Below are 27,446 nucleotides of genomic sequence, written 5' to 3'. Positions count from 1 at the left end.
CATTATCCACATTTAGGTTTACTGAAGTCAGTTCAGCTCATTTCCTGACGCCCTCATCTCCATCTTTTCCTCCAGAGTTTCCTCTGTAATAACACCTCACACATGTTGACACTAGTGTTTATTGCGACATGATAAACCAAATAAATTACAGTTGTCATTTGATGATGTTGAACCTTAATTTAATTGGAAATGTCAAACATTTGATCCACATTTCTACCCTTGGAAATCAAAGCATCGTCTCAACAGGTGGGAGTTTGTCCTGAATGTCTTGTGAGGCAGAGGCACTTAAAATGAAAGCTCAAGACAGCAGCACATGGCAACGCATTGCTGTAACCATAGCAACCATAGCAACAGCAGCCTGCTCTTCATACACTGGTCTTGGGTTTAGTGATTTCTGAGCAGAATATGACAAGATTTTATTTCAAAATGCATCTTTATTAGTTATTTTCTAAATCAGTCACTCCAAGAAAAACCATTTGAAAACTTAGTCGACCAAAAACAAAAAAATCAAACTTCAACTTTTATTTATTCCACTCAGACCTAAATGTTGATATTAATTAGACTTGTACTCATTGAACACTGAACTGACTGCCAAAATAATTAAAAACCATTTTTACAAGTTTAGCATCCTGTTTCCCTTTTGTCTTAATGAATTCAACAAATCTGCCTTCATCTGCTTCACTTCTTCCTCAGAGTGGGAGAAATGCATTAACCTAAATCAGATTTAATAAAACTTTACTAAATAACAGGTGGAATTTTTCCTTTCAACCCATCAGGTCTGAAACAATGTTTTGGGTTTTTTTTAATTGACGAGATAATAAAGTAAAAGACGTTTTATGGCTGAATAAGAAGCAACGTGACAGCTCTTTGAGCCGTGGCTGCTTCCAGCTGTAAACACCATCCGTATCTGGTAAGAAAAATAATCCATCATGAGGTCAAAGATGCAAAAAAAGTTCTGATAAACCGTATATGTATCTCTTGCTCATTTCTTTAAATATTCAGTCTCCTCTCAGACGGTTCAGCAATGTCGGCGTTTCCGTCCTCGCCGTTAAAGTCTGAATCTTTTCTGCTGAAATAAGAAAAGCTTGCTGCTCTGAGCAGAACGAAGTGTCCACTTTGTCCTCCGTCTTTCAGAGCTTTGCTGGAAGCAGTGATCGGCTTCCCCCTCTTAACTGCCCGTCCACTGGAGACACAGGATGGGTTTTAATTGGCTAACGGTGGCCGCAGTGGGACAGGCTCTCAGGGTCAGGACTGTATCGTTCCTTTGAGGTACCACATCCCCGCATGGCTGCTGCAGCACTCCTGAAACAACAAACTGCAGGTTAGATCGGTGGGAAAAGCTAGAGAATAGTGTGATATTCACCCCCCCCCTCACATGAAGCAGTCGGTCAATGTCGGCTTTAGACGCCTCTCCGAGCTCCTGCGCCACCTTGCTTTGAATCATGCTCCTCCTGATGCGGTAGTTCTTTGTGAACAAGTCGTACAGCAGCCGACGGTGCTGCAGAAGCATACCATGTTGATTAGTGAGCTTTCATGAGGCACAACTGGGTAGCAGGATGAGTAAATTCCAAAAAATGTTGGACCAGTCAAATAAATAGTCTGTAGGGTTTTTGTCTATGTTGTTGTTTACCTTTACTCAGTGATTAAAAGCATCATTTGGAGGAATTTCACAGAAGTGTTGTCAATATTTGCAGTGGAAATTTCTCGATTTTAAGATTCATTCTGATGACGTGAAGAATTCTGCATCGACGCAGCGACGGGACATCATCGTATGAAGCTGGCTTTTACAGTAAATATCATCAAAACTTGGCGATTTTCTGGCCTCAGAGGAAAAATAAAGTTGGCCTCATCATCTTTTTTTTTTTTTTTTTTAATGGACATAAAATATCAAAGCAGCTAAAGAAATGTCCATCTCCAAAGTTATGCTTGCTTTAATGTGATGTATTAGAGAATAATGCAAGTTTCAATGCTGGCTCACTTCTGTTTTTTTTTTTTTTTATTTGGTCAAACATGGTGTTTAAAATCTACTATGGTAATTATGAACCAAGTTTGGCATTTTCTCATTTTTGACCAAATAACTACAACCTGAATGAACGCAGGGACCAACGAGATGATTTTATACATTCGGTCCTATGTTGGATGACTCAGACAGGAAGCTTTTTATATTAAAAACATAACAGCCAAATCTTTTAAAGCACCAAATACAGATATTTAGAGTGAATCTTATATTATATTAATGACAATTTAGCTATGTGGAGTCTTATTGTTTGAAAAAGCAACATATTAAGATGGAACAAAATTAATTTATTGACATGAAATAACAATGTTGCAGTTATTAAAAAAACGATTTTGCAAATAATCAGATTATGTATTTCGCTCTAGTCTAATCATTTAAATGGAATAAGAAAAAAAATTAAAGAAAGGGAAATCTTTTATGACAATTTTTATGAACACTGAATCCCAAACAGATGAATCCAAACATTCAGAGGGGAAACAGGGATTCAGAGCTCTCCTCTGGAGCTGAGCATCAAGCCTTGTTTACCATCAGTCTCTAGCTCATGTGAAACTCTGATTGCTGACATGAACCTGTGGTTTGTGATGCATTTTGCTAGCAAACATACAAACAGAGTTTTACCTTATCGAAGTCATCTCTGCTCTCCCACAAGCCAAACACCTTCTGTTCATCAGGGGCTGCTTTGCTCTGAGCAGGAAACTACAAGTTACAAGAAAACATGAAATATACATAAATATAAACCAGTAGGTTGCCAGTTCTTATTTCTAAACCTACTTTTGGTCTTAAAAGGGAACTCATAATTTTTTAAGATAAAGTTTTCGACTGTCCTGCGAGTGTTTCAAGAACAAAGTTCACCAAAACCTGGACTCCTGATCCATTTTCTGAACCAGTTACTCCACCATAGTGATGTTAAATATGCCAAGTCAAAACAAGAACAGTCTGGTTAGCCTGCCTGAGCACAGAAAACCAGGATTATCTCCCTAGACACAACCCACAGTCGCGACACTGATCTATAAACTGCCAGAGGGAAGGGTATCCGATTCAAGATTTCCCCACGTTTACAAACATATCCAACCTGTCTTAACCCCATCCCTGTGCAGGAAAGAGCTTTGCTTTTAAGGCTAATAATCTGTTGCGTAACAAAGATGGCATCGGGCCATTCCCTTCCACTAACAGTGAAATCCTTTACAATCGGATACAAACAGGATAAGACTCAAGACCGGACAGAATCGGCTCTAGCAGCTTAAAAAAGGGGAGCAGAGGATGTGACGCAGACCACGCCACTCCCTTCTCTTTGAGCAAGCACATCAGACTATGCAGACCAGTCTGCTTAAAGCTTACAAGCACCCAAGCCAAAACGCAGAGCAGACCGTACAACTACAAACAGACGGGGTATCAGGTGGCTCTTTGAATTTTAAGTGCAACAAGAGACGCAGGTTTGCTCTGCTCGAGTGCACCTACGTCTTTAAAAAGACCGTTAATGTCGTTATTCTGTAGAAGAAAGCTGATACAAGGTGAAATCGCCCTTTATTCCGCATCCACAGGCAGACTGAGATCAGAGCAGCAGCAGCTCTTATTCCAAGATAAAAAATACAATAATGCAAACACTTCAAAGCCTGATGAGCAGGGAGTTCTGCATGTTTGGCTCTGAGCTCAATTCAAAGTAGGCGTTTTAAATTAAGACAAAGGAAGGTAATTATGCAGCGCTGCAGCGGCCATACAAAGCTGAAAAAACACCAAATATAACCAATTAATTTAATCATTAATCCCTGAATCTGGTTAAGAGTGTTGCTGTTTGGGTTCAGTTTTTCTGCTGAGGTGCAGGACTGAAAGCTCAGAGGAGTGGATGTGGTTTTTACTCTGCTGGTTTGCTTCTTCCTGTTGCTTTGAATATGTGACATGTGACAAAGAAGGCTGTTTATTTCAACATCCTGCTGCAGGGTTAGGGTTAGTACCTTTTAATCTGCTGTAGGCTCATTTTTTCAATGAACTACCAGAAAGTTTTATGCATTTGACTCATCGATAACACATTAAAGCAGTTAAACCCCCTCATGAGTTACAGCATGTATCAAATATGGGTTTTTGGTAACAGGGAATTTCTTAAATAGAGGAGTTTTATATCCGTAAACCTGAAAGACTCTGGAGGTTTTAGGAGATTTTTTTTGCTCTTGAATACTCACAGGCACCATTATCTGTTTGCACTGGCAGAGCAGCACGGCGTCCTGCAGCATGTGGTCAGAGACTGAGTGGAGGATGTTTTGACCCACCGGCATGGACGCCAGGTGGAGGTTAAACAGCCTCTTTAGCTCGTTCAGCGTCAGCACAAAATGCTTCCGGAAAGTCTTTCTCACAAAGTCTTGCAGCTCCGGGGACGGCGTGTTGGCAGGGCTCCCTCCATTAGCGTGATCAAAGCAGGGGGAGGTGGCGCCGGCGTAACCGTTAACAGAACCGTTGGGAATGGCTCCGGAAGAGGTGTCCATCGGCTCCTCGTTCCCGTCACGTTCTGCGCGTCTGGCGTCCAGGTCCCTTTGCAAAGACGGCTGGTTTGCTTGAGCTCGTTCCTGAGCCATCTTCAGGCGCTGCTCCCCGCTGACATGGACAGGCTCTGGAAAGCGACACAACAGATGTCAGCTCGTGTAACAACCGTACCTACGGAGCATCAAATCGTCAAAAAAAAAAAAAAAAAAAAAAACTCCTTCTCACCCGGAACCGAGGAATTCTTTGGCACAAAGTCTTCTTTAGAGAAGTTAAACACCTTTTCCAACCTTCAGGACAAAAAACATGAAAGATTTTTCTTAATAAACAACAATAAAACCTTAAAAGAAAGAAAGGAATAAATATAAACATTAAACAGTGTCATAATTCCCCAGTGCGACTGTTTGTGGCACCTACTTGCTCTGGATACCAAGCCACAGCATTTGCTGCCTGTTGGCAACATCTGGGTGTTTCTTAATGAACTCTAGGTCCGTGGGCAACAGGAACTCCCAGCCCCGGTTTATCCGAGGTGCCGCCACATGCTCAAGGAACTCCTTCACATCCTCTGGCGGAAGCTAACAGACACGGAAAGAACAGTTAGCTACCTTTACCTGAGTCAACAGAACAAGTCAAGCCTGAAAGTGGGAGAAACAAGAGGAAGCAAAGGAGTCAAAGACATCATAAGCATTCAAAAAAAAAAGTGATAAAGAGAAAAACAACCATCCTTCCACATAATAAATACAGTGTAAGTTACTTTAAATGAGTAACCATTGCTAAGTCAGTGGTTAACTCGCATCCTTACTTTGATGATGGATGCGATCTCCTTTCTCATCACGGAGCGCTCCTGAGTGAATCTCCACATCTTAAAAAAAAAAAAAGAAAAGAAATAACTTAAGTGTGACTGCATATGAAACACAGATTTCATTCCACATCATTTAAAGTACACAAACAGAGGCAGCAGCTCACCACAAAGTCTCTGCCACGACAGAGCACTTCAGCGGGGACGCCGCTGTGAGCGCTGCACGTGTTCTTCGGATATAAAACGTCGCTGGACACGGAACAAAAAGCACAAGCGTTAGTTCAACTTAACTGCTCCAGGGCAGTTTGGGAGCCATGAACAGCTGGACTCACCTCTTTACAACCCAGTTTCCCTGAACCAGCAGCGCCACCTGCTGGATGCAGCGCAGCACTGAGGTCTGGTCGGTTCCAGAGGCGAGCAGACCCATCAGGTTAGCGAACGGCATCACCTTCACTGCAGGAAACAGGGATTGTGCAGGAAATAAGAAACAACTGAACAAAAAAGGGAAAGTTAAAACAAGCAGCACTTTGCAAAGCATTCAATGATCCAAACACGCTGCATGTCCATCTTTAGAAGATGCCTTGGTGCCCTCGTGTGCTGCAAACACAAACTGCAGGGTGATAATTCTTCCAAAGCCCTCTGACAGAAACATAATTAGTGTTTTCTACTTGTGTCAGCCTACCGTTCTTCATCAGGGTCTTGACTTGCTCTCCCAGTGGAAGAGTGCGGAGCTGAGCCATGGAGAGCACATTACTGGGACCAACAGGCTTTGCACTGCGATGCAAATGGATAGGAGGTTGAAGATGCATCTTAGTGTCTATAATTTTGTTTCAATCTACAAATATTTGTCATGGAAATGAGGGATGCTTACACTTTCTCCTCAGCAAGAGGGGGCATCAGCATCTCCAGGTACTCCCTGAGAAAAATGAGTAGAAATCTGAGGTAAGCGTGGTTTATTGGAGAAAGCGAGTTATTACGACTGAGAATACAATGAATACAAGTAGGAAATGTTGCTGTCTTTCCAAGTCTGGGAGCGTTGCCTGACGACATCAGCTTCAACTTGTTTTTTCTGTTTATTACTCAGGTCTAAATTAGACTTTGTGTGTTTGGCTTTGTAACTTAGATTTCATTACAGTCATGACAGCAGGTGCTCATCAAAATGGACATTTGGTTGAATATGTTCATGTTAAGGTCTTAGGACAAACAATGAATGTCTAGATCTCATTTTGGTGTTGTTAACCCAGAATAGCAATATCCACCCTCCTTCGGTGCAATTTTTACTGATATTAATTCTTATTTATTACACACTTTTTAGCTTATTCTGCTGTATAGATTCTCGTCTTTACAAATACCTTTTGTATACCGCTAGTTTAGTATAATTTTGTGTAACTTTTAATCTGCTGCTAAACTGTTGTCATTGTTCCTAAAACTTGACATAAAAGATCTAATCTACTCTAAAAGTTTGTTTTTGAGATTGATGCAGGAGATTTCTGTTAGATTCAGCAAAATAACTTTAATTACCTCAAATAATCACTGTTGAGTAAATATGTATGTATGTGTGCTTCTAGGAGCTGTCAAAAGCCATTTCCAAAAAGATTTTGTTCATGTGTGCACTGCTGCTGTTTTTTTGAATAACAATAATAAAACCTATCCCTTCAATAACACAGTTTCTTAAATGGGGGTACTTCATTGCAGCCAAGGGGTTAGGTGAAAATGTTTTTTTTTTTTAAATATACAAAAAAAAAAATTTTTTTTTTTGTATATTTATATTTACACATTTTTTGTATATTTTTTGTACATATCTTTAAAACATCCTCAAATAAAATAAATATATTATATAAATATTTCATATATTTCAATAAATGTAAGTGTACATTCATAAACTGAATTTACATTTAGATTTACATCATTTCATTCCCAAAATCCCACACTCCAGCGTGAATTGAACCCCACGAGCCAAATCATACCCACTGTCGCCTTGACAACGCAAACAATGGAGTCCTGGGTGAAGCGTAGTTGAGATGTGCAAAATTAAAGTTTAATAATGCATGATTAAAGTTTAATAAGCCAAACACATATGACACAGTGCTGTATTTCATGTTTTTTCTTAACCAAAAATACTTTGCAGTTGTTAGGGGTACTTGGCTGAAAAACCATTTTAAAAAGGGGTACAGTGTTGCAAAAAGGTTGAGAACTGCTGCAATAAAAGATCTATTAGTAATTGTGACCATCCGTAATGGTGGCAGCAGATGGTAAGTTGTCACCATTAATAAATGTTCAATTTTACACATCATTTATGATGATTGGCTGGAGACAAGTCAGGTGATCATTTATTCTAAAGATAAAAAACTTCATAAAATTATCTAAACTCCGAGTGAAGCTGAGTGGACTAAAACGCCTTTGGGTCATACTCACTTTGGAGTCTTGACCAGTTCTGTGTTTTCTGAGGGGTCCACTGACTGACAGAACAGGTACTGCCTTTCATGCTCCGAACGCATGTCCTGCATTTAGATCAAACATAAAATGTGTTACAACAACAGCACATGTTAAAAGAAAACCACCTGGTGTCATAACCAAGCATGCAGTCAGCCTCCCTGTACCTTAACGCCGTGGTACTGCAGGTGAATCCAGGGCTCCTCTGCCTGCTTCTTCTGGAGGAACTCGTACGACTGGATCCTCCTCTGTCGGGCCTGCTCCGACTCTGGACGAGCAAACCTAACCTGAAGGGAAACACGTGCAGGAGATATTTATAAATGTTATGTTTGTAGCGACAAGACGGACTTTTAATGCGTATATATACACCAGTCTTTACCGTAATGGCCTTGGCTTCCTCCTCAGCTTCATCTTGGGAAGAATCTCCACCTGAAATGTGTGACTCTCTTAAGATTTTTTTTCTTTTATACCATTTTAGTGAAGCAAACAGCACAAATAAAGCATGTAAAATGCAAAAAAGTAACTTATAAAGTACTTTTATGCCTTATTAATCAGTAGGTTTGTTCATTATTAGATTGAAGAAAAAAATAAACATCCTTCAGATCTTTAGTTTTCATTTCTCTAACGAATAATAAAAATAGTCATATATACATAATAATTGAAATAAACACCATAAGGGTTTAGAAAACTGCTAAAGAAAGATTTGAGCATATATGTGAGAAAATTATTAAAAGTCCATTTTCTTCCTCCTGACTAAACCACTAAAAACAGTTTTTAGAAACATTTTGGTTGTAATAACAGAAACTTAGTTTTTGTTTTACTGCTTATTTATTGAAAATAATAAACAGGAATCAACACCCACTGCCTCATGATAAAATGAGGAAGACTCACCTTCGTTGGCTGCCTCACGCTCTCTAGTTTTATTGTCAGCCTTGTCCAAGTACGAGAAACTGGGTCTCATCTGCAGGATTCCCGTTAGCGGGGTGATGTGAAGCTCTCCTGTTAACATTATTAATACAACGTAAAATTCAACTTTGCAATGTCTGACTGTGGATTTAATTCAATGCAATAAAGATAGTAGTTACATATCAGGTTGTACATATAAAGACAGTTAAACGACAGTTAAATGCTCAACTATGCAAAAAGGACTCTTGAACATGAGTGAACTTTGAGTTTACACCAGCAGGCCAGATAAAGATAGCGTGTGGCGCTGCAGAGGACTGAAAAGGCAGTTTGACCAGTTAATAGGTCAGACCTTTGCGAAACACAGCAGCTGCATATCTGGAGGTGTTTGTAGTGGCCTGAATGGAGGAGAAGGTTTGTTTGTCCATCATTTTTCTGAAGAGGAAAAATAAAAAGGATCGTCAATTAGATCAACAAACTAGCTAGGAAATCCTTCAGCTTTTTTTTTTTTTCTTTAAAAAAATCGCAGAAAATTTCAGATTTAACATTTCCCACAGTCTCTGATAATCATTGTTTTACGCATCTTGTTTTATTGATCTATGACCTTGAGTATCCAGAAAGGCGCCCACAAATAAAAAGTATTGTTTTTATAATTAACAGCAAAACATACACGGAGTAAGTGTTGGTTTCATCATAGGAGGTGCCGTCCACATTTAGAGCGATTTGCTCTCCTTTACTACGACAGTAATTTGGACTCATAGTGTTGATGGCCATTTCCAGCTCCACCTGCGTGATGAGGTGCAGAAAAAGGCAGTCAGATCATCAACAACAACTGTTTAATGTATAAATGAAATAGTGCTTCAAAACAGACGTAAGCATGTTTACCCTCTGCTGTTTAGGTTTGATCTTAGCTGCCAGATGGTTGACGTCATCATAGGTCATAGTGGAAGGTCGGACAGGGTACTACTCAGAAGAGAAAAGAATTAAATAAAAAGACATTTTTAATATTTATCATCCAATCCCCTCCTAATCCATGATAATACAGATAAACTGCTAACAGGACAGAACAGGCACAACAACACAAACACTCACCTGGAATAGATACAGCTTGTCTGCAAGGCTTTTAGCGAGGTACACATCAATCTACAAGAAACAAAAGAGACATTCCTCTGTGATTTAAAAAAAAAAAAAAGAAAAAAATTGTATAATAAGTAGGATCTTTTAAGCTGGGCAGCATCTCTGGCTAAATTCATTGGGGTTGTTTCAGATGGTTTTTAGGAAACTTCCCCTGGCGTATTGTACACTTCTGCTCTACATGTCCTGCAGGACTCATTCCTCTTGCTGAGGAGACCTTTTAAAAAAAAATTATTTAATTTGCCATACTTCAAACTTTTTTGGGGCAGGATCAATGTGATAACACTGCAAAAATGTTAGAATCCAAACAAATAGTGTTCATTACATCTGCGAAGTATCAGCCCTACAAATAACAACTATTAAGCCAGCTGATGCAAGGCTTCATAAACACCCTGAACTCCTCTCACGTTTTCCCCACCAACAAGGAGCAGCTGTGTTTTTCTTCCCTCGTGTTTTTCTAAAATTTCTCTACAACCTCATGCAATTGAAACATGCACTTTAACGCCTACATTTTATTGTAACAGTTTGCACTTCAACTTTTGTTGTCTTTACTTTATGCGTATTGTTGTGACTTGCCAATGGACAATAATACGCGTTTACATTTGTACTTTTGAATATTAATGTGCAATTGTACTTTTTTTTTTTTCTTTCCTTGCCAGTAACAAGTGGCACTGAAAGAGTTTGTACCATTACAATTTCACCAACATGTTTGATGGTGTGCAGTGTTCTTCAGCAGGTATGATTTTCCTTTCTTCCTCTAGAAATAATGAGCAAGATGCAAGACTTGCACGATGGTGGACCGGGACACCTTAATCCCTGTTTAGTTAAGCGTTTCAAAAACAGTGGATTGTTTTGATCTTTCAGCAAGATTTTCCCAGCAAGTTTGGGGACGTTACGCTTCCTGCCGTGCTGGACAGTTGACACAGGGAAATCACACTGGCCTTGTAACTTTTTCTTCCAACTGTGGGCGTGCAGATGGTATTGACAGAGATTTTACAGAAGACTGTAAATCTATCGGAAATATTATGACCAGTGGTGCCCAAAGTCTTGAGCTGTGGAGTGTGTCTAAAAACCTGTTGAGTTGTAAGCTACTACTACTCATATGATTTATTCTGTAGAGATTTGAAAGGCTTTCTCATACCTCCTCTATAATGGGATCGTCATCGTCACCACTGGCCATATTTATGTGATGAGACTGAAGAGCAAAAAAGTGTTACAGGAGAGGAGCAGTAGATCTCAAGGATCCAACCTGATAAGGAAACATATACTGAGTGACACAGATTTAAAAAGAGGCTACACCCAGGCCGGTGACAAAGTAAACACATAAAAGCTCATTGCTACATTAACACGGAAATATTGTGAATATCCTGGTTTAAAAACTTACTATAGTTCTGTCAAGCTATACTACCCTCACGAAAGTAAAGGGTATGCTAGAAATAAATTTTTTTTAAAAATTCAAACGACTATGTCGACTATCAGACCATGATCATGTTTTCTGTTAGATGATGCTTTCACTGAGACAGCCAGGTAACACATGATGCAACTTTAAGAAATCCATATTAAACAACAATGTATAATGCAAAAACCGTGTAATAAGCCTTATGACTGGCAGACACGTCAAACAGCGATTTAAGACGATTATTATACTTCACTGCAGAGTTTTTGGCTGAGTTAGCTTTATTAGCTAGCTAGCTTAAGCCACTTTATCTTCTAGTCTAGGCCCCCCCGCACTAAAATGAATAATTTAACACATACATATAATAATATTAACAACAACATAAGTTGAAACAAGATCAACTTTTCCATATCTTACCAACGTATAAGCCACGATCTCAGCTGTGGAGCTGCTACCCGGTTACAGCTAACCTTGTCAGACTACTGTAGCTTAGCATACAGTAGGTAGTTAGCTCGGTGTGCTAACATGACAAATGCTAGACTAAATAAAGTCCATCTCTGGGCCGGATTTATTATACCTAAAGGTAAACATCACCTAAACTATTAGAGAAAGAAATCTCACCTGCACACTTCACGAAGTTTTTACTACCTCATCCGTTTGAGGGCAGTCCAGAAGTGTGGGTCGCAAAGGAGCACTACTGAAGCAGCTGGAGTCAGCTACTGGAATAGAGGTACCATGTTGACTCTACTCCACACGTGGGGAGGAGCACGTGCCCATAATGAAATGCAAGTCCAAAAGGGAGATAAGACTTTAATATACGTCTACAACTTGCCAGTTTGATTAGCTTTTTGTATCCGTGAAAGGATGTTCATACAAATAGTCAAATTTTACGATATAAAAACATGTTGGCAGCGGTGGGATTCGAACCCACGCCCCCGAAGAGACTGGAGCCTTAATCCAGCGCCTTAGACCGCTCGGCCACGCTACCGTGTTGGTAGTTGTCTAGACGTACACCATATAGATAGGTGCCAACCGTTCTGTAGTTGTTTTTCCTGGTTTTGTATTTCTGTATTCTGATCCGCCGCGGACATTTAGGACATACTTTTTGTATTATAAATCTTAATTTAGTCTACACACACTCGTATATAGATTTAGAACTTGCTGAGTTTGTTTTTTAGTGATTTCTGTGCAATAAAACTATAAATCTATAGATCAATTTATAGATCTAGATGTAAGTATCAGCCATGTTTTTGTCCCATATTTGCATGACAAACTGGCAACAAGTCATTCAGGGAGTACCACCACTTATTTTGTTCCACTTAAAGCACTTATACGCTGTAAAAAATAGTCCTGGTGTGCAAAGGGATAGAATTTAAAACTGGATACCGGCCCACTTAAAGCAGTTATGTTAAATGTCGGAAAACTGTGCATACACAGGAGTAATGCACACTTGGAAACACATATATAATACCTTTTGACCTTTTTCAGATGTGCAACACCTTTGCTTCAGCCGTGGTCGGTGTTGTAACACTTTATAAATATTATGATGATCTGAAGATATGCAAAGGGCTTAATGGAAAAGTTAATGTAAGGGAACTTATTAAATGTTTGCAAGGCCTTTATATATATCAAGTCAGCTTATATAAGCAAATCCAGTGATATTTTTATAACATTTATAGATTTTATCAGAGGTGGAAATAAAGCACTATTGATGAGCTCTGAACTCCAACAATTTTAAAAGGACAAAAATCACAAATCAATTCATCTTTCACTGGTAGCATTATTGTCTTAATTACAGACAGTTTCATTAGAGGCAACAATCAAGAAGGAATGATGACCAATGAAAAGCAATGCAAACTTTATTTTACAATTTTATACTCCTTGTTTTTTTTTTAAATACAGAAATTCTTTCAACATAAGCATATTAACATTTGGGGTGAAAATAAGTCAATAATTTTCTTTGTTCCAACAGTCAATATTTTCTATTTCATATCACCATATTATTAGCTTAAATAAAAAAGCTAAAGGGAGACATGGATTTAAGGAGTCAGAATGATTAGCCTCACATACAGAGACAACAATGGGGAGAGAAAAGCCTGATCCTCGATGGTTCAGTGCACACACACAAACACACACACACACACACACACACACACACACACACACACAAACCCCCAACAGCAAAAATTCTGTAAACTGTAAAATTCTGTAAACTGTAATTATTCAGGCTGTATGCTGAATGCATAAAATACATATCTATAATTACTCGTCGATCAGCGCCCAGGCTTCTTCAGCTTTCATATAGTACTGGTTGGCCAGACGACCTTTCATGGCTGCCATGGCAGCTTCTGCAGCTTCTGTAAACAGATCACCTGCAGGGAGAGAAGCGCAAATTAATTTTATGTTATCTTAAGTCATTCACACATCTTATATTATTCAAGCAATAAATAAGCACTGCTCTAGCGAATAAAACAGTTTCCAACAAATGCAAGATTTACTCCTTTTTTCCATGGAGTTTGCTAAAAACTACATTTTTTATGGGGGGTTTAATACAATTTCTGCAAAGACTTCTTCTCTATTTAAGTCTAAAATTTAAGTAGTAAGGTAATGTTTCAATGGGCTTCGGACTTTAAGGGTTTTTGTTGTTTTTTTGTGGGATTCATTCACATTAGAACAGTTTCTAAGTGTATTTTCAGTAGACGATGACCATATTAATTACAGAACATATAAGTATCCATGTAAGTAAAATATACAGACTCCAGCTTTATCCTATAAATTCTATCAGTATTACTTGATGTTCTTCTATCATTTTAATTAGTATAGATTTTAGTGAGAGAGTATTCGAACCTGCTTTTTGTGGGTCTGCGGTGAGGTTGTGACCTCCCTCTTGGTACATCTCCGCCTCTCTGGCGAGCAGTAGGTAGCGAGGCTCGTCCTGCGTGCCGTCAAACTCTCCACCCTCATCATAGTCTGTCATGTTCAATGCACTGTCATACCAGTGAATTGCTTCCTCCCAGTCCTGCTTTCTGTGGAACAGAAACGTAAAAAAAGCCACAAATCTGAAGAAGTAGTTTACATTTTCAAAGAGCCACTAGGTGGCAGTATCGCACCACAGATGTAACAGGACTCTTCCTTCTGCGTAATGAAGCAGGTTTGTCTGCTTTACATGAATCTTGACTGACCTGTCAGCTGACAGATTGATTCCAGTATCAAATGCTCTGGCCACTATGATCATAGAGGATCTGTCACCAGCCTCTGCAGCCTGGAGCAGATACTTGAAACCTTTCATCTTGTTTCCTGCATTATCCTGCCAGAAGCAAATACATGTCAGAATGGACATATGCCAAACTCCAGTCAAATCAGCTGAACAATAAAAGACAATAGACTCAGTATGTTTTACCTCCAGCTCAACATCTGGCAGTATGTGATGAGGCAGCTGCATGCAGCACTGTCCCAAAGCTACGATGGCCTCCAGCTCTCCACACAGAGCTGCTCTCTCCAGATGGAACATGGCTGCATCTTGATCCCACTGCTCATCCTTCTCACAGAAACGACCTGCTTCATGGTAGCGGACCATGGCCAGGTGCACCTGGGCATAAGATCCAGACATGCACAACATGAAACAACTCAAACAGGGGCAAAAAAATGGCTGAGAAAATATGAAGTACTGATACTAAAGACTGTTGCAGATTAATTAGATTAGCAAGCCAAAAGTTCAGTTACATGATTGGGTATTAAACAATCACCTTAGAGGGACAGAGTCTCTCAGATGTAAGGAGGGATTCAGTCATAAATACTATTTTTTCTGTTTTTATTTAGTTAATTAAAAATGTATTTTAGAAAAAGCAAAATAGGATTTTTTTTTTCTTTTACCATCAGCTGCTCAGCCTTTTTCTAAACGTGTCTATTTCTTGCATCTCCGCAAACTCAAAAGCTCTGGATGCACATGCCTCAATAAATGTTGATCAAATTTAGAAAAAAAATATGCTGATGCACAAAGCGTGATATCTGCATAATCCTGATTTATGCTTGCAACAGTTATGTCCTTTTACCTTTCCGAGGATTGACTGGCCGATCTTCTTCTGCAGCAGTGAGTTGAGACGCTCCACCTCGGTGGCCACACAGGAAGGTCGATGGACATGAGCACGAGATGAATGGTAGAAGCTCCACTTCTCCTCTGTCAGCTGAGCAGAAACACTCATTGTTGGTGCAAGAAGACATGAGAAAATAAAAAGAGAAAACATCCCTACCTGCTTCCTGAAACAGAAGCAGGCAGTGAAGCAAGTGTAGTGTGTTCTCTGAAACAGAGAACACACTACACTCTCAGGGGTGTACCCATCCAGAAAACAGTTTTAATAGACATGTGACACAAGATCTGAGCAGAGAGCCGGAGGAGTATACCCCTGCTCACACAGTTACTGCAAAATGGCATGAAGCATGAGAAAAGGAAAACACACACACAGCTAATATGGCCAGACTCATTAGTAAAGATGGAAGAGTTGGTGAATTAGAGGTAGATGGTGTTTCAGTTCCAAAGATACTTTTTCATTTATCCACATACGTTTCTTTATTATTCTTGGACTGCATGTCTTAAATCAGATAGAAATAGCAAGAGAAAAAGTAATAGAAGCGGGAATACATCATCAGCAAAGATAAGCGCTTTGAAGCAGAAAGACTGCACAAAGCTGCACAGCTGGCTTGTAAGCTTCCATGCAAATAATCACCGCTTCGTTGTCGGGACTGTTTGAATTTAAGTTTGCAGAGACTCTTGGAGGAGCAACCACCTTCCTCTAGTGAGAGGAAACAAAGAGTTAAATTAAAAGAAAGGTGAGAGGTGCTGAGGCTTTCATTGTTAAATAAGAGATGAGAAGGTTAAGGAGAAAATGAAGAAAGATGACGATGAGGAAAACTAAAGTAAGGTTATTTGATTAGAGGGATGATGACTGTGATTGAGGGGATAATGGCATCTACACACAGCTGTTTTAATATTTGTTTACCCTTCTGACACTGTCCTCATCCGACTCAGAATAAGGCCTGTGGTAGCGATGATGGACCTATGTGATGATACAACACGCTTTATAATATAACATGATACATACAGTCAGTTAAATGTAAAGATGAGTGCTAACTGAAGAGTAAAAAACCAAGTCTAACATGTCAGTGTTAAGTAGCTGTTGGATATGTTGTTTTCTGAAATTAGAGAGACTATCTTTTGGGGTTTCTTCTGTACATTTCATTTGGACATTTTGTCCATGTCAGACGTGTAAATGCAGTTTAACAACATCTAAATGTTTCCGGAGACAAATTTTCTCTGCATATTTTGCAAATAGAGCCTGAAAGTTCTCAGACTGATCAATTTAAAGCTCCAAAAGAAGTCTTTACCCCATCTACGTGGTCATTTGGATCTCCTTCACTCCTCCTCTCACTGGGGTAGCCACTGTCTCCACCACTCTCTGATTCCTGCAGACAGAAAAAAAAAAAAAGACTTTTCAGTTTTAAGGTTTTGTTTTCATTTTTCAGACATGATATCTTTTGAATTCAGTCACTAGCTGAGCTGGTAAAACAGGGTTGTCCTAAGAACTCCTGCATGCTGATGTAATTGTGCTACCTGCAGTAGCTGTACACTGCTACTAGGGGGCAATGTAACCCTAACCTCTGCATATCAGCCAAAACACTCGACCACTCCCAGTTAACACGAATAAGACTCATCATCTTGCTGGACCATCTTCTGTTGGGAAACTTGAGTCCTGCTGATAATGTGGATTTTGCTTTAACGTCACATTCTCTTCTAAAAAAAGATTGAGCATGCCTCCCTCCTGGCAGCAACACACCCCAACAACACCAACCTCTGTCAAAATCTGGTCCGCTAAACTGCAAAAAAACATAACTAGCAACACCCAACGCAGTTTCTAAAGAAGGCATATCTGTAGTCCTCACTGGACCAAATAATTTTTAAAAAATCCAGCTATCAGACAGCAAAGAAGACCCCCTCAAGTCCCATAGTCGTACTGGTCAGTGTTTTAGCGCCAGGAGACCCCAACTCTCTCCTGTGTTTTCCAGCGGAACAGACAAAGGTCACAGCGCACAAAGAGATGCTTTTTGGTGGAAAAGTTGGTTTCATTGTTCAGGCTGTTGTTACTGACTGGTCTGCTTTCACAGTCTGCAGCAGTCACTAGCGGGGCTTATAAACACATGCATTGTTGCACTGAGTTCAGCTGTGGAGTGTGTGTTCATCCTTTCAACTCTACAGCTTTGGACCTACGCTTGGCGCCATCATTTAGGGACAAACAGCCGTTTGCTCGCTGGAATACTGCAAACAAACCAATATCTGTTGGCTCAGCATTTGCTGAATTCCCATAATCCTTGTCTAAATGTGGGAAAAGCTAAAGATACAAACAGCAATTGTAAACCTCATGAAACCAGTTTGAGTTGGTAAACACTTTTCACATGACACTTTTGACACAACCAAAAACAGAAACACACTCAGTGGTGTGGGAACATGCGCTAACAATTTTGGTTTATTCCAATTTTTACAATCTGTGGGAACTCGTTCTTTCCCTTTTTAATTCAACTTTATTTATATAGCATCAAATCACGGCAATGCCATCTCAAGACGCTTTACAGACAGGAAAAAGAAAACATAATGAAAGCCAATTCATAACAGCCTATATAAGGAAACCAACAGATTGAGTTGGAAGGTCCAACTCAATCTCCCATCCTGATTAAACACACCGGCGACAATGGGAAGGAAAAAACTTGTTTTCTGTGTGTGGTTGTGTCTCAGCAGGTTTTCTTGCACGGCGTATACTGATAAGTGTTTCGTCCTCTTCGTGTGCAGTTGCAGATCATGTTTCTGTGCTATTTACAGCCACTTTCACAAAATCATTCCTCACCTTGTGTTCAGCTGAGTTGTTATTGTTGAATCTGTCGTGCTCGTACATTCCAGTAAAAGACGAGCCTGCAAAAATGATGTAAAAAAAAAAGCACAAACCATTCACAACCAGCAGCTTCTCAGTATGGATGCTAGTGCTCAACGGACTGATCTTTATATCTGCTCCTGCTCTAAAATGAATGTACCTGAAGATGACCTGCCCAAAGATCCACCTGCCACTAGAGGAGAGCAGGGAAGGATGAGAGGGGAGCAGGGGATGGATTCAGCATCGCTCTCATCTGCAGAGGAGGTCTCAGACATGCGGGATAACAGTGGAGGCACCCGACTTGCAGAGAAAGTGCGAACGCGTGGAGAGCCGCAGAGCTCCTCGGACCCCCTCAGCACTGTCTGGGCACTTTTCTGAAGAAAACAAAAGGTAGATCGTTGATCAGAGGAAGCAGAATACACTTCAGATGAGAAGGGAGAAGGTATTAAAGTTACCAGTAGTTTGTTGGTACAGTCCAGCTGGGACATCTCTGGTGGGGCAAGGTCAAAAGGTGTGAGGCCCATGCTTTTGCAGATCTTGTTGCAGAGGTGGGAGTGGAAGAACAGAGCCATGCCTCGCACACCTGGAAAACAAGTGCTGTCAGAGCGGCGCCTCTTGAATAATTTCAGTTCTGAGTATGTAGCAGCTGTTTGTCTAATGAAAGGATACCTAAATTTCCATCTCCAAAGTCCGTCCCTTTCTCTGTATGGATCTGAGGGTCTGTGTAGAGATCACCGACTCCTTGGATGTCCACAACAATCAGCTGGTGGCCGGACCGCTCGAAGGTGAAGTGGCTAAAGGCCTGATGGATCAAAGAAGAAGATCGTATATCAGGCTGACGACTGAGCAGGAGTTCACACAAAAAGGTGACGTTTGATCACCTGTGGAGTGAGCCGGATGTTGTCGTCCCTCACAAAACCAGAGTTGGAGTTGTATTTGATGTACTTGCCCTCGATGTAATGCTCCAGATGGAAAAGAGGCTTGCCGGGTCTGTTTGTCATCTCCACCACACACATCTGCATGATGTCCACCTGAGGATTCAAACAGTTGTAAATATATAATCATTTACAGTAAAGACACTCAAATATCTTGTGGATTTCTTCTGTCTGTCCAGAGTTACGTGATTTTTTTCCCTCAACCCCCCCCCCCCCTATGATCCTAATGTATTTCTGTTCTTATCTGTTATAAGGCGGCGCCGGTAAAACTGGCTGCAGGGCCTAAGCAGCAGTTTGGCTCTGTAATTTTTTGTCATTATGTCACATGTCTGTATGTTAAACCTTGGACGATCTGGCTTGAAATTTGAATTTCTCCTCGGGGATGAATAAAGTATCTTTGATTTTGACGATTTGAAAACATGTCTAGAACAGCTTTGATTATTTCAAGCGATCAATCAGTTATTCAACTTGAGTTTCCCGTCTGGGATGAATAAAGTTGACCTAATCTAATCCAATCTAACTTGTTTATTATTATTATTACTGAAAAAAGGATTGTTCAGTGAAACCCTAAAACATGAAAAATGAAGACTATAAAACCGTCCATTCTGATGGGTCGTGTCCCAGCATTTTAGAGGACAGTGAATGCATCGTCTTCACCTGTTTCGGAGGTCTGTGGCGATTGTACTCCTCCCCCCAAAGTTTGGCCTCCATCTGCAGCCGAACATCTTCAAAGTAGACGTCTCTGTTCACCGTCTCCATGTAACGCTTGGCTACATAGTTGGACGCTGCCTTCCAGTTGCTGCTGTGTGAGAAATTTGACAGCTTCTTCCTGCAGGGAGAGGAAATAACAGCTGGCTTGTTGTAATAGTGGGCAGCGTTGAGATTAGAGTATTAGATTTGTGTACTGTATGTTGCTTTAATTGTCTCAGAGAGATTACGAAACACCTCTAAAGCTATGAGTCTTTAATGAAATACACAAGTGAAGCCAATATTAACTACAACACGAGAATGATCTGATGGGAACAAAGTGACCCCAGATGACAGATGACCCACATATATTACAATATGAGTGCAACAAGGAAAGCAATCCACAGTACTGCATTTCTTTTTTTAGGACTTGTATGTTCGGGTTCGTAGGGGCAGCGAGAGCTATTTTCATCCTCTGTAGTTTTTCCTTTTTTAAAGAGGAATTTTTCTTTGCGATGCTGCGGCTGGAAAATGAGACAGTGTAGATGGATTCCTTCCTGTTTTTCCATGTCCCACATTTGCTGGGAATTCAGCATTAACAGTTAAATCAATATTTCCCTAGTTTTTTTCCCCCATTCTGCATCATCACATTGACCCTAAAAAAAATCAGTAAAGCAGCGTTTACACCAAAAATATCTCATTTATTTTATCCAAATGGACATCTGTGAAACCAGAAAAAGAGTTAAAAGACATAAAACCCAAATATCATCATTACATATTGCTACACTGGCAATACTTCAAGCCTCTGTTGGTATCATCTGGAGCCAGAAATGTGAGGAATGTCTACCGGAGGTATTTTCACTTCTTTTTTTCACACTGAGAAATCATCAGTTAAATTTTGCAGACAATGAAGGCAACAAATGAAAAGTAGCAAATAAGACAAAGTTTTTAAACTTACGTCCTGAAGCACTCCCTCATGGCCCCTTTTCCAAACGGCTGAGGCAAAGCAGAAAGACAGCAAATCAATCAGACCTCAAATAAGACTAAAGACTTTTTTTGTTTTGTTTTAACGTTAATACCTGCGGACTCATCTTGATGTGTATCTGGTCTTGATTCCATCCTCCCGTGATGGCATTGTACCTGCGGTGATAAAGAATTATTGCTTATTTTTGTGAATATCGGTTTATCTATAAGACTTGACTGAACTTAAACAGATGGATAAATTGAGGGTCAGTTTCAATTTTTTAATCTTAAAAATGTTCAGTGAACATCCAAAAAACTGATCAGCCTGGAAGATACATTTTAATCACATACACTGCAAAAACTCAGCCTTAAAAACAAGAAAAAAATATACAAAAATTCGGAAAATGTTGCTTAGAATAAGATAAATTATCTGCCAACAGAACAAGAAAATTTGGCTTGTCAAGACTTCCCAAAACAAGTAAAAAAAACAAGAGGAACTCTCTGGCATAAAAACTAAGAATTATCTTACCTTTAAAAAAAAAAAAAAAAGCATATGTGTACTCAATTTAAGATTTTTAATCTAACTTAGATTTCAGTTTTTGCAGTGTAGGAAAGATGTATTTTTTGTGCTACAGTGCCAGAATTTCTACATAGTTTCTAATTTTTCTCATTTGAGCCAAAATACACTAATTTATAATCAAACCCTCGCTTCAGATAAAGTGCTTTGCACTTGATAGCACATAGTAGCATGCTAACACAAAACAAACCCTTTGACCCGGCTCTCCAGAAAAACGCATCCGTTCATTTATTTTTGTCGTTGCTTTGTTTTACACCTGTTACACAATAAATCACCTGTCACACCACGAGCCTGGTTTCCTTTCTTAGCTTACTGCTCCACCATGGTGGACATAAAAGGTAAAAACTCTCCCTTACTCAAGTCTCACACTGAAGCAGCACAAAGACTTTCCAGTTTTCATTCACGTCTGCCAAGAGACCGTTAGTCTACAGCTTGTTTTGCAGTCTGATCATATAAAGCACCTAGTTTTCTTCAGTGTGGAGGATGAAGGAAGAGTAAAACAAGGAGGTTCTCTGTTCTCTTTTGCCCCTTGTGAAGTTATTCTGACTGCACCTGTTTCATTAATGTTGCTGGTTGGAGCAATGGGGGGGTTAATGTTGTCAGTATGGTTATATAAATGCACATCAAGGTCAGTAAGTCTGTTAAGTTTGGCAGGGGTTGTGCGTCCTAAGTTAATAAATACTGCATGCACACAGTTGAAACTTTAGTGTCATCCAGAGCAAAGAGATCTTTTTCCATTCATGTGACCAAAGGAAAAAAAAAATCTCATATCTAATCTTCTGGCTGCTCTGTTGAAAAGCCTCTTCAGGCTGGGAACAGAGCGTACCATGACTTTCATACTACAGGGGGCAAAGAGGGGTGAGGTTACCACCAAGTAAAATTAGAAAATGAAAAAAAAAAAAGCACAGCAGGGCAAATCCCAGCTTCTGAAACTCCCTCCTCCCACTGCGAACCTCGAACAGTATGCAAGAGGAATTCATTTCCACGTCGCTCTCTGCCCACACCCACATATAAGTGCATACATGCAGTCTGTCTGCTCTTGCTGCCCTTCTTTGAAGAGTTTGTAAAAGGTGTGTACATTTATACTATGTGTGCCCAGAAATTAGTCATATCTGGGCGCACCCAAAAATATGATAACAAAATGAACCGGGTTATCGGTTCCTCATGCGGCCTGATGTTTGGCAACAGCAGAGAGGGAGTGAAATGAGGTGAAGCCCGCGCTTGTCTCTGTACTGACCGCTGTAAATGGGCAAACAAGCCATTGACCGCTCAAACACTCACCATATCAACTTTCTAAAGTGATAACACCTCCTTGTGTTTATAGATTACAGCATTCCCCACAAGTTCAAATGTCACTTTCTCATCAGGCAGACAATGTTACTGTTTACACTGCTTAAAAATAAAAAAGTCATTAGTCAATCTATCAAAAAACTATCAATATGGCATTTTAGCATGTAATGGGATATTCAATGGGATATTATTTAAAAGGTCTTAGGACCGTAACGACCTCGCTGTACCACTCCTATTCAAACATTTAAGCCTCTAATAGCAGGAAAAGAACTGATGTAATGATGAACCTTAAAAACAAATGCATTCCACCTGGGTGAGCTACTTCCAGAGTCACACCATTGTGCACTCACGCTTGTGCTGTGCATAATGAAACATTTGTGGAAGCAGAGCTTTTGTTAACAAGATGTGTTTTGCAAAAAAAAAAAAAAAAAAAAAACACGCAAAAAATGAAAAGGTCAAAGAGATGAGTGAAAACTGCTGAGTACAAGATTTATCTGTTTTTTTGACAGAAAATCGCTCGTACCTGTAACGAATGCAGGGCTCACTCGGGATTTCCTCCAAATGAAACTGTGCCCAGGGGTCAGGCATACTTCGGGCCTTCTCTATGGCACTTATCCATGCCGCCTGTCCCAAAAACAGAAGCTCTTTATTTTTTGTTGGCATTTCTTTTCAATAAAAAATGATTAAATAAATAAAAAAACCTTGTTTCCAAAAAGGAAGATGAGGAAGAAAGAGGGGAAGTCGTTCCATGCAACATTGTTTTATTTGCAGTGTCATATATTATATATATATTCACAAGAATCCTCAGGCACAAATCTATATGAAGAAATATTGGGTATATTTAAAAGCAGGTCAGAGATTACAGGATTATCTTGTTAATAAAAATAAAAGAAGCCAATTTTAGACTACGGTGATATGCAAGCTGTGCCCCATGACCATCTCTGTTTTTGTTTGGTTTTTTAAAAACAGAGTCGAATGACACTCGTAATCTAAATCTGTTAGTACGTGAGCTGATCCCTGAACCATCCTACACGATACAGCAACACGTCTCCCTCGTATTGCACTGCTAACCGTCCTGCACAAGTGTTTATATTTAGACTGACAGACATACATGAAGAGAAATATGAGGGGTCATGTTTTCAACTGAGTGAAGGTTACATCAGACCTCATTCACCCCACACGGAGGTCTGACGTGCTCTCCAGACCATAACAGCCTGCTGACGGGACTGGAGAATCAAATTAATGCAAAGCTTGGTTTGAAATTAACGCATCTTGCAGGATTTTTAATCTGACGACAAACTCTTCATGAAGTGTAACCTTGCAAAATATTAAGGTGTAATGCTCATTTCAAAAGAAAAGAAAAGATTATAGCAAAGCTTTGACAAGGGGTGGTATTCTGAAAGGAGGCGGCAACACAGGATTTGTATTAAGAATTTTTAAAAAAGCATCAATCAGATGTGAAGGGACACGATGTTCGGTCAAAACAGGGAAAGGACAGCAAATTACAGAGCAGGATCAGGAGGATGGAGGTATGGCTTGTCATTGGTAAAGAGACAGAGAGAGAGAGAGAAGCAATATGAAATCTGATCCACAACATACCCGTGCGTTCTCAGACAAAACACTGTACGAGCGAGGTTCTGCCTCTGTTTCTGTGTCATGCTATTCAGAAAGGTAAAGAAAAATGGATGGTTTCCATCAACAAACAGGTATTTTTTAACAGCATTATTTAAAAACCATTAACTGGCTGGGTACATTGAAACAACAACAACAACAACACCACCACACAAACACTCAATAGGCCATTCATCCCAACAATAGTAGGCTGGTGCACAGTCACTCTGATAAGCAGCAATCTGCACTGAAATGAGCCATTATCCAGCTCGATGCTGAGCTGAAGAGAGAGACTGTGAGCAGTGCGACGTGTGCACATACGTGTTTGTATGAATTGAAAACCACTCAGTGGCGCTTCCTGTTTCTGTTATAGAATAAATTTAAAAGAGGACTGTCCGGCCTCCACTGTAGTAAACAGATGCACATACAGTTGTGTGCAATAACACACATACATATATGCTTGTGTGCATGTGTGTGCAGGCATGCTCATCTCTCCTTTTAGGGCAGCGTTTAGCTGGCAAATTGCAGAACTCTGTGATTCTTATCTCGCATGAGTATGACAAAATACCTTTTACGTCACACTGTTACATTCTTCTGTTGATACTTGTTTCTATGCTGTACATCTGAAACCATCTTTTTGTTTGTGTTTCTGAGCTCACCCTGTATGTAAAGTTGGACTTAGGAAGAGAGTTCGACAGCTGTCGCTGGTAAACCAGGTTTTTCAGATAATGGCAGACTTCTTTAGCAGAATCATCCAGAATAGGTGAGATGAAGTTTTCTTCATCGTCGTCCTCATCATCACTGGCATTGGCATCACTGAGGGAGGAAGCCCGCTGTTTAACACCGCTGCGCTGGATGGAGGGTCTCTGGGCACTGCCCTCCTCCTCCATGCTGAACATCAGTTCATCTTCCATGATGTCTGCTGTTGTTTTGATCACAGTGGAGGAGAAGGTGAGAGTGGAGCGTAAGAGGACTCAGGTGCAGAAAAAAGCCACAGTGGAGTTTGCATATGACTGCTTTGTTAATACGTCTGCATCATGGCTGCACAACTCTGCATCATGGCTACTACCATATGGCTGGTGGTGAACATTAGCATACAAACGTATAAATAAAAACACTTAATGTCCTTAAGCTAATGTAATCACGAGTCTGTTCACGTGTAATTAAAGGTTTTTGACTCAGGAATAGTAGCCAACAGACCAAAGCAAACAATTCTCTATATTCCTGGTAGCACATTAATGTCCCACGTTGTGCTGCAGAGCAGGCATTAGCATTAAGGAATGCTGTTTCTAGCTTGCATAAAATAAAATGAAATAAAATAAAGTAAACACGTGTGGGGTTAGACGGACAAATAAATAAACAACCCACCTTATTACCGGATGCACATAGACTCTTTGAATCCCTGTATCTTGATAGACTGACAGTAGATTTAGCCACCTCGCTCCTCGTCCTTCTGTTAGAAGATAAACAAGTCTGATTGCATGAGCAGCCCTTAAAAACTCCTCCCAAGCCAGAGTGGGTTTTTCCTGATTCTCCACGGTGTCCTGAAGGTCCGGGGACGTGCCTGGCAGAAAGCTGCTGTACTTGTACAGTTGCGTTGACAGTCCACCACGGCGATGATGCTACTCTGCACGTATCACAACTCCACAACGCTCTGGCCACGCCCATGCGACTTGCTGCCTTCAGGAATGTCGGAAATGTGACACACGATTTCATGTAATATGCAATGAAAATAAGGTTATTTGTGACTTATTTTAAACGTTAGGCTGTTATAAACAAACACATGATAATACTTCTATTAATGCAAATACGACTATATATCTATTAGTCCTCAGACCACATATCAGTCAATAATAACGACATTTGAAAGTAGCGCTTAGCACACCATGTACCAGACCAAACGAATCATCAGCCTCGTGAAAGATTTGGCATGTCATCAGTAATTTTCCGCCTACTGCAGCATGCTAGCACATGTAAGTTATTTATTACATGGGCCACCCAAGGCAGTGTTTCCACTTCTTAAGTTGTTTATTTACGTTCTGCATGCACTTATCTGTGTGCTTAATGTACGAAGTTACGGGCACTTGTGGATTTTATATGGTTTTGTGCATTTACACGAAGCGAGAGCACGAGTTCTCACTTTTTAAGGAAATGAATGCAGTATCCAGCTTAATGCAGAACTAACCAAGAACAAATACTGTTGACCGCATCAACAAGATGTTACAAATCTAACTTGCAAAAACTGTTGGAAGGAAACAGGAAGGAATTTGTGTTAAAAAAAAGAAAAAAAGTGTAACGTCTAGAAGAAGCGTTTAACAGCTAGGGTTATTCATAAACGCTCATGTATGTGTTCAAGCCAGCAAACTTTATTTATAAAGTCAGCTTATCGAGTAAACGTTGACCGCCCTTAAACCACAAATCTTCAAGACATGAGGATTACCACAGCGTAGAGAGTAAAATATATGGATTTCCATTACTACTTCATGTGTCGCAATATGGTAGCGTGGCCGAGTGGTCTAAGGCGCTGGATTTAGGCTCCAGTCATTTCGATGGCGTGGGTTCGAATCCCACCGCTGCCATGTTTATTTTTCCTTTTCTAATTTCAGTTATTAAGCAGAAAAGGAGTAATCATAGCACGAAAACCGCAACAGGACTTCCAAATTTTTTAGCTTCAGGTTACAGGATATGAATGGAAATTGGTGCCCCCCTCTGGCTACATGATTGTTACAGCATCTAAAGACCTTACAACCGTTTACAATGACAAATAAGATAACTTAATGCAACACAATTGGAAACAATCTCCAATACGTGTGTGTTGTACAGGTGTGTGTCATTGTTTTCAGATTCTTTGTATTTGTTTCTTAGACAAGATATACACACAGCACACGGTTATCCTAAAACGATGCAAACCAGCAACCTCATGCCACCAAGAGCTCTGATCAGAATTTTCTATTGTTTCTGGTAGTGGGATGCTATCAGTCTTTGGGCAGAACACAAATATGTTTAGTTAGGTGGTCAGTAATATTCACATAAATGAAAGGATGCAGGTTTTCCTTAAAGAAAACTGCATTTTAAAACGATTTGAACTTACTATTGGAAACTTCTCATACAAAATTCTTAAAATGTTCAGTTATCGTTATTTCCAGATACCAAATAATTTAATCAATTTTCAGTTCAGAGGAGCTTTAAGTTTGATTCCTATTTCTGAAGGTTTTTTTGATCAGGGATTTGTATATTATGAATAAATGGTATTAATGAGCAAAGAACTGTATGTTTCTGATAGATCACCACTTCATTTATGGTTTTTCATAC

The 27,446-nt window shown here is 39.9% G+C and overlaps 2 protein-coding genes across 7 annotated transcripts; both read right to left on the bottom strand.

Annotated features, from left to right (window-relative positions):
• Positions 1-244: 244 nt before the first annotated feature.
• On the bottom strand, positions 245-11,894 carry polr3e (polymerase (RNA) III (DNA directed) polypeptide E). 2 transcript variants are annotated; one of them, XM_079261372.1, is made up of 21 exons: positions 11,776-11,894; positions 10,900-11,007; positions 9,717-9,767; positions 9,510-9,587; positions 9,295-9,410; positions 8,977-9,059; positions 8,613-8,720; positions 8,101-8,150; positions 7,889-8,008; positions 7,704-7,789; positions 6,160-6,204; positions 5,971-6,062; positions 5,621-5,741; positions 5,456-5,537; positions 5,292-5,351; positions 4,907-5,064; positions 4,718-4,779; positions 4,195-4,619; positions 2,636-2,713; positions 1,376-1,498; positions 245-1,302 (listed from the first exon to the last, which is right to left on the bottom strand). In XM_079261372.1, exons 2-21 carry the CDS (start codon positions 10,936-10,938, stop codon positions 1,246-1,248), a joined length of 2,034 nt encoding a protein of 677 aa, XP_079117498.1. In that variant the 5' UTR covers positions 10,939-11,007; positions 11,776-11,894; the 3' UTR covers positions 245-1,245. The 2 variants fall into 2 exon arrangements, with proteins under 2 accessions (XP_079117498.1, XP_079117499.1); XM_079261373.1 differs by lacking the exon at positions 10,900-11,007 and having other exon boundaries at positions 11,776-11,861.
• A 1,107-nt stretch (positions 11,895-13,001) lies between these two features.
• eef2k (eukaryotic elongation factor 2 kinase) lies at positions 13,002-25,738 on the bottom strand. 5 transcript variants are annotated; one of them, XM_079260741.1, is made up of 20 exons: positions 25,503-25,738; positions 24,794-25,056; positions 24,123-24,182; positions 23,047-23,147; positions 20,773-20,833; positions 20,652-20,689; positions 19,664-19,835; positions 18,953-19,102; positions 18,741-18,873; positions 18,527-18,654; positions 18,232-18,445; positions 18,048-18,112; positions 16,537-16,614; positions 16,152-16,208; positions 15,879-15,944; positions 15,207-15,338; positions 14,555-14,743; positions 14,337-14,461; positions 14,002-14,180; positions 13,002-13,526 (listed from the first exon to the last, which is right to left on the bottom strand). In XM_079260741.1, the coding sequence occupies exons 2-20, from the start codon at positions 25,046-25,048 to the stop codon at positions 13,417-13,419; spliced, it is 2,313 nt and encodes a 770-aa protein (XP_079116867.1). In that variant the 5' UTR covers positions 25,049-25,056; positions 25,503-25,738; the 3' UTR covers positions 13,002-13,416. The 5 variants fall into 5 exon arrangements, with proteins under 5 accessions (XP_079116867.1, XP_079116868.1, XP_079116871.1 ...); XM_079260742.1 differs by having other exon boundaries at positions 24,794-25,053; XM_079260745.1 differs by lacking the exon at positions 15,879-15,944.
• Between the last annotated feature and the right edge of the window lie 1,708 nt (positions 25,739-27,446).

The sequence above is a fragment of the Telmatherina bonti genome (assembly GCF_933228915.1).
Source record: "Telmatherina bonti genome assembly, chromosome: 21".
Classification (NCBI taxonomy): domain Eukaryota; kingdom Metazoa; phylum Chordata; class Actinopteri; order Atheriniformes; family Telmatherinidae; genus Telmatherina; species Telmatherina bonti.
The sequence above is the reverse complement of the archived record's forward strand: the minus strand, read 5'-3'. Positions and strand labels throughout refer to the sequence as shown.